Raw genomic sequence first — 10598 nt, 5'->3', positions numbered from 1 at the left:
CATAAATCCCTCCATAGTTGTGCCTAGCAAGATAACTAATATTTATTTTAGGGATTATAGTAAGCGAATGTTTTAAATATATATATATATATATATATATATATATATATATATATATATATATGATACTTTTTTGGAAATCACTTAATATATATTTTTATTGGTTTATGAACAACAACGATAAGTAAAAGATTTCTATGTTAGTTATAATATTTCTTACTCCTCGACCAAAATACTATATGTATATTTTTAAATATTATAAGTTAACTATTATTTGTTTCATGCATTATAGCAAGTGGATATAATTTTTTGAAAAATAGAAAAATTATAATACTTTCCAGAAAAAGTCAATTGCCCTTACATTTATACTCTTTCACATAATATATATATATATATATAGTATTTATTTATTTATTTATTTATTTATGAACAACAACAATCAAGTATACCCAACAAAAGAAACTAGTATTTACTTCAAAGATTATAGCAAACGGATATGTCTTTTGGAAAATAGAAAAAATATGATACAGTCTACAAAAAGTCAATCGCCCTTACATTTACACTCTTTGGGAAATCACTTATTATATATTTTTATTTGTTTGTGAACAACAACAATCAACTACAAGATTTCCATGCTAGTCATAATATTTTTAACTCACCAACCAAAACATTATATGTATATTTTTAAAAAGTTTAATCGATTTACCCATGAATCCCTCCATAGGTATACCTAGCAAGATAACTAGTATTTATCTCAGGGATTATAGCAAGCTAATATGTTTTTTGAAAAATAGAAAAAGTCAATCACTTTCACATTTACACTCTTCTGGAAAATCATTTAATATATTTATTGGTTTATGAACAATAACAATCAAGTATAAGATTTCTATGCTAGTTACAATATTTTTTACTTACTAACCATAGCATTGTATATGTGTGTATTTTTTTAATATAATAAAAAAATTTAATCATTTTACCCATAAATCGCTCGCTATTATTTATTTTAGCAATTATAGCAAGCGAATATATCTTTTAAAAAATAAATAAAAATATAATATGTTTCGGAAAAAATCGATCGCCCTTACATTTACACCCTTTCAATAAGTAATTATCTGTATTTGTCTTGGGAAAATTATCAAAAAATTTCTAGTATTTTGGTTTACTTGGTCGAGCCCCATTTTGAAAAAAAATATCATTCCTCTTTTCAGAAATTCAAATATGCCTTAAAAAAAAAAAGATGTGGCTTGTTGGTGATCGATTGACTTAAGGTCTTTGGTTTTAATATTTATTTTCTACCCTCTTCCCTTCTTTTTCTCTTCTTGGCCAATCACTCCCACTCACATGGTTTTTCCTCGTACGTGAAAATAAAAATAAAACATAATAATCTTAGTTCTTCGCATTTTTCACAAGTATGCTTGACTAGAGAGACCGGTAGAGTGGTTGCGATGTTGACGAGGAAAGGACCATGCAAAGTCGCCGAGGAGAGAATGATAAATGTTGACTACTTTGAGAAGTTGTTTCATAAGTGATCAAGGTGGCCAATGGCAAGGTTTTGTTATATTTATCATCAGAATGATATAAAATGTATGAAAAATGGTGAATAAATATTTGTTTTTGGTGTATTTTTAATGATATCTAATTTCGAATTTAAAATATTTTCAAGGTAATCCTAAAGACGAGTATAACAACGTTTATTTGCATATAAAGACATAAAAATTATCTATTACATTAAGCTTTCACTAATGTTTTCTATTATTATGTAAATTTAAGATACTTAATATTCAATTTGAATTTGTTTCTAACATGTTTATAGCAACAAAATGTAACGATATTTATTTATAAGTATAATGATACAAATATAGTAATTTTCACGTTCAACTTTCACCCAAAATATAACAACATCTAAGTAGTAAATAAAAAAAAACTTATTTTTTATATTAGAAATAAATATATTTTTGATGTGACTCTTTAAATGAGTGTAAAAACATCCATTTATGATCATAGTTATATAAATATTTTTCATTTCAATCACAAGTTTATTCGTGATGATATAAAGCATAAGTGAGACGGAAAGGGATCACCAAAGCAAGAAGTTAAAATTAGAAATGAATGGAGAGAGGTAAAAGTTGCCATGAAACTAGAGATCATGAAAGGTTATTTCCGATGGAGAAACAAATATTGTTCATTGTAAAGAGCGAGGGAAGGAATTATGATTGATAAGTTAAGATCGATAAAAAGTAAGATGCGAAATAATGAAGGAAGGAGGAGGTCGTACCTTGGTTAACAACATAAATAGAAGAGATGATAGGATATCGGGAATGAAAGCAATGAGGGAATTAATCGATTCACATGAAAAATTCTATTTATAAAAAAAATCAGTTAAATTATTGAAAAATTAGCAATTATCAGTAAAAAACTATAAGTTATTCTAATAAATAGCTTTTCCTAAAAAATTATACATAATACTTAATTATAAATCATATTCACTTAGCTCTATGTTTCTTATTGATGCTAGTGTGATCACCCCTCGCTCATTATAGGTGTAATCATAGGTGATGCTACTTGTTATCTCCCACTGATTGTCAACGCTGATATTATTCAATGCCGTTTAACCTACGTAAGGAGGAACAAGAGGAGAAAGAAGAAGAAGAAGAAGAAAAGAAAAAAAAAGAAGAAGAAGAAAAATGGTAAATTATATAAAGTGGGAGGTATCCACATTGATTTACAAAAAGGATAATTTAGAATATATTAAAAAATAAACAAATATATAAATAATATAGTTATTGTAGTATATTGTGAATAGGAAAATAAGTTTAATATTTAGATCTTATTCTTACTATTTACAACCTCCTTATTATTAATATTTAAAATAAAAAAAATATTTTTTTATTATTCACAATTCTTCTAATTTTACCTTTATTATTATTATTATTATTATTATTATTTTTCATTCCCCACTCTATGCATCTTATTATCACTGATTTTATTTATTGCTCGCATATCCTATGAGACAGTTTGTAAAACCCCAAAAATATGATATATTTTGGGTTAATATAACTAATATAGAAAATAATATATTTTATATTATTATATAACATATAATCATAAAAATGTTAGATTAGTATAATAAATATCAAAATGATTTCTCATCTCATCATCTTCGATCTTCAATTAGTCTAATTTTATAATTTATTTTTTTAATCATTTTATGTCACAACCGACGATTAAGAGGGGATGGCGGGTAACAAATAAAAATATTGTATTAAAATTAAATTATAAATTGAGAGTGTCTATATCTATTTATAAATGAATAACTTAAGGAATATTGAAGAGTTCTCAGAAAAAAGTACAAATAGCAAAGTAAAATACCCCGGTCTATTTCCCAGAAGACCCCGTGCGACGGAACCAAATTACGTAAAAAATCCCTGCTTGGCGGGAATGTGTTATCTCCTACTGCCTCATGGTAGGGTTTCCAGGCGATCCATAACGGCCTCCGTTTGTTCTATATAGGGTAGCCAAGTGAATCCGATCAATTGACCTCGAGACTTCGTTTTCTGAGGAACGCTAGAGGTTCCCTGTCGGCCGAGATGCCCACGTACAAGATCAGGGGGGTCGATGTGGACTTTCCCTTCGACGCTTACGATTGCCAGATTGTTTACATGGAGAAGGTCATCCGATCTTTGCAGGAGGTGATGCCTCTATCTGATCCGATTCGCCCTCTCAAAAAATTTCTCATGTTTTCGCAAGTAGTTCGATTTTATCATTCATTACGATCAAACCAGCACCCCTTTTTGACGGAGCTATGCTGGTTCAAGAACTATCTAATGTTTAGATGCAAGGACGGCGCCTTTTATACCGCTTTGATCTGATCTCTTATCGTTTTCTTCGTTTTTTAAAAAAGAGGATACTTCTTATGTATGTGATTTCTTTATCTGTTCCATGAATGGAGGCAGGGATGCAATGCTTTGTTGGAAAGCCCTACAGGAACTGGAAAAACATTATGCCTTTTGTGTGCCACACTGGCTTGGAGGAAGACTTTTGGTGATTTTCTGACTAGTGCAAATGAAGAAAGGAGCAACTTCTCTTTGAGTCACTCCTCTGGTAGTCAATCAGCGGAGAATGGGCAAACTAATTACCCTGCCATCATATATACTTCAAGGACTCACAGCCAGCTTAAGCAAGTAATACGAGAACTTAAAACAAGCAATTACAGGTAAAGGCACCATTGTTGCTTCCCTAAAAATGTTAGAAATACTTTATGATAACTCTCTACATCAAAACAAGCATGTTAACAGCAAATGTTAAACAAATCATGGAATGCAATTTGAGAACACATACTGGCTCAGGCTGACTTGAGCCAGTCTGGGTTCATAATTGTGGCAATATAGAAGTAGGAGATCAAAAAACTGAAAGGAGGAGGCTTGTCTTTTTGAGCTGTGTGACTTTGATGACACTTGAGAAATTAATGACAGCAAGAGAAATGTTGAAGAGGAGATATCAAGCCAATCCATAGCACAAATTTGTATGATTTTTGGGATTACCATAGTTAAACTTAGCCAATATATTACTTTAGTATAAAATTTACCCAGCATTCTTAATATTGTTTGTGTTAATATTATTTAATATCATTAAGTAATTCATGCTTGTAATGTCCAACAACTTTGCATGTAAAAGTTTTCAACAGAATATATTGAACATTTAACACTTGAAGAGATGCTAACTTTTAAAGTCATGCAAACATCACATATTTTGGTTATGGTAATTTGTTTTCTCTTAAATTGAGCATATTTAACTCTATCGTCACTCAAGCTTGCAGGCCAAAGATGGCAGTTTTAGGGTCTCGTGAACAGATGTGCATCCATGATGAGGTGCGTCTGCTACGAGGTAGAGCGCAAAACAATGCTTGCCATTATCTTTGCAAAAAGCGGTTATGCCCTCATCAACCTGGAGTTTCTGGTGCGTGTTATACAATAGTTCTATGCTACTCATTGTAAGTTTTTCTTGTTCAATGTCTGTGTTTAAGATCAATTTAGAAAAGACCAGCCTAGTGCACGGGGCTTTCACCAATATGGGATCTAAGGAGGTTTAGTTTAAGCACTGTACACCTATACTACTACAAGCAAAGTCGTTGTTTCCATTACTTGAATTGTGGTCACCCAAGCCTTAAAGGAGTAATCTTTTCATGGCCAAGGCTTGCCATCTATTCGATGCTTATTTTTAACATTTTACTATTGAAGCTTCTGGATGCTTCTAATTGCTTAATTTGGTCCTTATAATATCCGCTGCTTATAGTATCCACTCTAACACTTTTATTGAAATCTAGTATATTTATTATTGACTACAACAAAAACTAGCTTTATTGAGAACATAGTTTATAATATCTATTTATCTTAAGAAGTTCTCCATTTTTTAGATTGTGCTCTGTTAACTGGATCTACTGTATGTAAGGTTGATGCTAGCATCTGTTAAGAATTTTTAGTTTGTTATAGCTTCTTAGATGGGATTTTGATAGATGAAAAAGCCAACAACAACAATAAGAAGCTGCAATTTTCCAACTATTTGGGGTTGACCACAGATTTTTTGCTGCCATTGAGCTCTATGTAAATAAAAAATCCACATAATATATATTCCTCCTCTATTCCATGACTAGTGGTTTTTGCATTAAAAAATCAACATCTCTATTTACTTCTTGCCAATCATTTTAAGATTCATTGATTTTGCTTCTCAACGTGCCTTTTTTTTTATGGCATCCACTATTTGCTAATTCTATGTTTTAAAGTCAACATCATATGTGGTTTTGTTTGTAGTATTTAGGTGTGGTTTTGTTTGTAGTATTTAGGGTGTAGTTTTGGACATTGAAGAAGCAATATAACCAAAAAAATATGCAATAGACAAGGATGTGGTCATGAATTTGCTAGAGAATATAGAGTGTATATGGTTGCACTCACAAAAAGAGTTAAGAGTCGTTCCAAACTGAATAAAACAAAATAAAATTTTCTAAGACTCCAATGTGGTGAATCAAAGTCATATTGCAGGTGCTGGGAACATGAGTGGAAAACAATACTGTACTATTGAATCAGTGATATTGGTCGACTATGATGCACAGTCACTTCTAAGAGTCTCAAACAGAAAGTTGTTATCTGTTATTATCTATTAATGAAAAATAGTGTTATATCTTCTACCAATCATCAATGGAATTATGCTGCAAGCAGTTTGATTGGTTATTTGAAGTGAATGATGGTCAAGCGAGGGCTAAGGGTTTCACTTTCACTATTAGCTGGTTCTTTTAGATGTAAGTATGAATCTGCTGGCATCCTAATATAGTAGGAAACATTTTGGAATGTAATTGTTTGGCATCCAAAAAAAATTATGTGGATTAGATAATAAAGACTAAAAGATTCTCACTTCTTTTTGTTTTTTGCTTATGAAGCAAATGAAGATGATTGTTTGTTTCTGGTTATTCTTATCTTGATATGTCTTAATATTTTTCACTATTCGGATATATCTGGAAATCAGTTGTGTAAATAATATGGTTACTTAGGGTAGTTGGGATGTTTATAAACAAAGGTAAGGCCCACCTGTGATGCTTTAAGGCCTGAAGGTATTAACTGGTGGTTAATATGTAAGATAACTGATAGGTGAAAAATGAAAATAAAAAAAGGAATCAAGATGAAGATAACGGAAATAAATAAGATGAGATAGAAGATATGAAAACTATGATGTTTAGGGACTTCTTTCCTGTCTTGCATGTATTCAATATATATATATATATTTCTGTTGAGTAAAACCTTTCCTGCTTGAGTTTTCTTATTCACCTGATGTGAAATACATCTGGTATAAAAAGTTGAAAGCTCCAATTAATTCAGAAAACTCACATTTTAGTAGTAGGAGATTTATGATTGTAGTAGACTAGTAGTAAAGTTTTGGGTATGTCTGCTAATAAATAGCAGACAAAATAACACCTATCAAATGGTGCCACCTAATTGATGATTGGGCTAAGTAGGGCTTCAGCATTTACTTATGCCCCATGAACTTGTTTGCTAAAGAATGAATGGGTTTCTGAGATTTAATTGAATTGGGACAACCTTACTCTGATTTTTACATTCTTTTATTACCTTCAGTACTTTTAGAACTTCCAAAATCCAAAGGACTGATTTTAGAAACCTTTTTATAGTTTGTTATGAAAATTTATCAATTGCATTTAGTACTTTGTTAAGTGGTTAAATAAGAGGAGAGCTATTTGTGAACAATATACCTAATTTTGTGAACAGTAAAGTAGTACTATTTGCAAATAAAATTTCTGTCTTCATTGATTGACATAAATGCATGTTTAATACATTGTAGAGTACATGAAGAAACATCATGAACTTGGAAATGAGCCTTTTGACATCGAAGACTTGGTTAATACTGGGAGAACCATGGGGCTGTAGGTTTTTCACTATGTCTCTCCCTTTGTACATGAAAATTTTAATTAATTGTTATTTTAAAGAAAAACTGCTGCAATATGATGATGATATGAATATTTTATTTTATGGTATGAAATTGCATTTTCTCTTGCAGATGCCCATATTACATATCTAGAGAGCTTCACAAGGTTGTTGATATTCTGTTTGCCCCTTACAACTATCTTATTGATCCTGGAAACCGGCGATCTTTATCAGGCATTCAGTGGAACAATGCAGTTCTTATATTTGATGAAGCACATAACCTGGTAGTGAAACAAGAGACTATCTTATGGTCCTTTATGTAGATTGTCTTTTGTTTGAACCACATTGGGACCATGTCTTTGATCCTAAGTTGGAAGTATTAGCATCTTGGATTTGGGAAAGGCACTTCTTGCTTTTTAGATTGCATGTGCAATATAAAATTGTATTATTTAGTATGGTTCTTTTTCTGACTTGATACACAGGAGAGTATATGTGCTGATGCAGCTTCATTCGACTTGCCTTCTGGTTACCTCACTGCTTGCATTTCTGAAGCAAAACAATGTGTTGACTTGTGTATTAAAAGGAGGGTAATTGAAAAATCAGCTGATAAAGAGTTTGACCCAGAAAATTATGCTATTCTCAGAGGTAGGTTCTGTTTATGTAACTCATTGTGCTGAAATATCCTATTAATGGGTTAAATTTCTAAGATTGAGCTGCATATACCTTAATGCTTTTACAATAATCTCCGAACTTGCTTCCTTGTTAGTCAAAAGATATATGGTGAATAACATAGTTGCTCAAAGTACCCTTGTACTCTGAACTAGAAAATATTCTCAACTGGAATTCTCTTGGCTGGTTGAAGTATCCAAATGTGTTATTCAGTGCCAGTTGCATGCTGGTTCCTTTGGAGTTTGGACATCAAGCTGCATGCAAAAAAAGTACCTGCATAAGCTTCTATGGTGCGTGGTCTTGTGAATTTCCTTGCAATGTCCAGGCCTTGCAGCATGAGCTTGAAAGGCAATCCATGTATCTTTATATCATTTAATTTTACTAAGATTTGCTTAATCAGGCTGTTGCCTTTAGCATTATCTTCCAATTTGTTTTCTTGGTGTTGATTCTTTTTGTTTTTTCATTTTACTTTTCACTCCTGCATGATTTCTTTTCCAGTCAACAAACTATTTTTTTGTCTCATTTTCTTTAACATGCTAGAGGCTTTTTACAATCATTTGTGACCTATTTAGCTATTGATCAAGAGGAGTAATCTTGTTGGTCACATCTACCCATGTGGTGACTGGATTTTAGTGAACTCATTGTATCAACTAAAATGGGAAAAACTTGTATTATGATCTGTAATATTAAGTTTTTGAATTTTAGTTAACTTTATGAGGTAAAGATCTTAGATATATTTGCTCACCGTAAGAAGATACCAAGAACTATAGTGCCAGTTTCTATTGGTTCGTCCAAGCACCAGCAATCGATCATATGACTTGGTAATGCTTGGTATATTGCTTTTTTAGTATTTTTTCCCGATACCAAGATGTACAGGTTGTCATACTGTTCAGTATCTTGGCATACTGATTCAACATGTTACTGGAACCAATGTTGAGCTGATATTTTAAAACTTTGTACCAAGTTTTGGTGTCTTAAATTGGTTTATTACTAAAAAAGCCGAGTGTTGGGTTGCTTATGCTTAAACAAACTTCCAAAGTTACTTTTGGACTTGTCTCGGTTTGTGGAATAGAAACTAAGGAACATACTCTTTTCTCTTATGCCAGCTGACAAAGATCAGCAGCAACCATTGTTGTGTAACTTGTGTTATTCTTAGGCTCCAATAATGCAATTTCTTAAACAGCAGTTGCCTCCCTGTGTGCCCAGCCTTATAGTGACTACTTTTGTACATACAGAACCATAACATATTTAGGATGGTTTTCTGCATATAACCCCCTAAGTACGTCTTTCTTGCAAGTGATTCACTTTGCAAACATGCCTTTGATAATGTCACTATAATGGGAGATGAGTTGTGATGCTCTGTTGGAGTTGGTGATGCAGGTTAGCAACATTGGTGGTGAGGAAGGTTTGAAACTTTTGAATAATGGTTGGTGTTGATCAAGTGTTCAAACATATTTGCTTGTGTGCAAATAACTTTAGAAAAATATCAGTATTGATGGTCATTTATGATAAAGGGTTTGTGATTTCTTGGGACACCCACACTGTTATCTTACTTAAACTTGGTACTTATTGTTTGTCTATTATATCAGCTTGTTTTTCATTTGAAAAATATTTGTGAATTGGATAATTTGGCTGCACTTTTGGCTTTCTGTTCTATGACCAATTACTTCACCAGAACATTATCAGACTTTAAGGTATATAAGATGATGCCCAGTGTTTTAATGATCCCTCAGTACTTTAAGCACTGGTGGTTATTTGGTTTTCGGATTAATTCAATACTGGGGTCTCCTTATGATTTCTCTTTTATGCCTGGAGTACCTAGAATTTATAACGAAGGGCAGAAATTAAACTAGCTGCTGCAAAGCCTTCGCTGTAAGTAACTCTCATATGCATTTGTTCATTATTAAAAACTACTTTTGTGCAGCTCTTCTACTGAAGCTTGAAACACGTATTGCTGAGGTGGCTATTGAGTCCAGAGAATTGGGTTTCACTCGACCTGGAGACTACATTTATGAGTTTCTTTCTGATCTGAACATCACATATGAGACAGCAAATATGCTTATTGATACGATTGACAATGCTGCTCTGCTTCTTGAGGAGGGTATTACATCTCCTTGGAAAATTTATTTTTTTTTCCATGATGTAACACAATTTAATTTTGTCATATGATGCGGTTCTTATGCTTTATACATATAAAGTTTTTATCTTCTTGTCTTCTTCAAAGTTATTTAGGGACATCTGATTAATTTTAACAGATTCATTTCTTCTCTTATTTATCCTTAATAACAGGGAATACGTCTGGGGCCGGAACAGGAATCAAAATGAAGGGGGCAGTCTGCAGGTTAGAGAGCATCAGGAATATGCTTAATATTATCTTCCGAGATGGTGGGAAGGATCATGCAAAATTTTATCGTGTAAGTTGGGCTACCTATGTATATATGTGTGTGTATGTGCAATATGTGTATACTTTTGATTGTTCTTTCTAAAAGTTACATCAATTTG

At 32.1% G+C, this 10598-nt stretch overlaps 1 protein-coding gene across 5 annotated transcripts in view; it reads left to right on the top strand.

Moving 5' to 3' along the window:
* The first annotated feature begins 3446 nt into the window (after positions 1–3446).
* LOC103979272 (regulator of telomere elongation helicase 1 homolog) overlaps positions 3447–10598 on the top strand; it is a 23002-nt gene continuing 15850 nt past the window's right edge. For 3 of the 5 annotated variants that reach the window (XR_010492752.1, XR_010492750.1, XM_065134559.1), the window contains exons 1-8: positions 3447–3689; positions 3954–4213; positions 4817–4956; positions 7345–7426; positions 7561–7711; positions 7910–8072; positions 10021–10197; positions 10386–10510. Coding sequence is in view for 3 of the 5 variants with exons in the window: in XM_065134559.1 (XP_064990631.1) it covers positions 3588–3689; positions 3954–4213; positions 4817–4956; positions 7345–7426; positions 7561–7711; positions 7910–8072; positions 10021–10197; positions 10386–10510 (1200 nt within the window). In the remaining 2 variants the exon portion in view is untranslated. Of the gene's footprint in view, positions 3690–3953; positions 4214–4809; positions 4957–7344; positions 7431–7560; positions 7712–7909; positions 8073–10020; positions 10198–10385; positions 10511–10598 lie in introns of those variants that run through there. The other 2 variants (XM_065134565.1, XM_065134566.1) reach the window with 2 other exon arrangements.

The sequence above is a fragment of the Musa acuminata genome, chromosome BXJ1-3 (assembly GCF_036884655.1).
Source record: "Musa acuminata AAA Group cultivar baxijiao chromosome BXJ1-3, Cavendish_Baxijiao_AAA, whole genome shotgun sequence".
In the NCBI taxonomy this organism is placed as follows: Eukaryota; Viridiplantae; Streptophyta; class Magnoliopsida; order Zingiberales; family Musaceae; genus Musa; species Musa acuminata.
The sequence above is the reverse complement of the archived record's forward strand: the minus strand, read 5'-3'. Positions and strand labels throughout refer to the sequence as shown.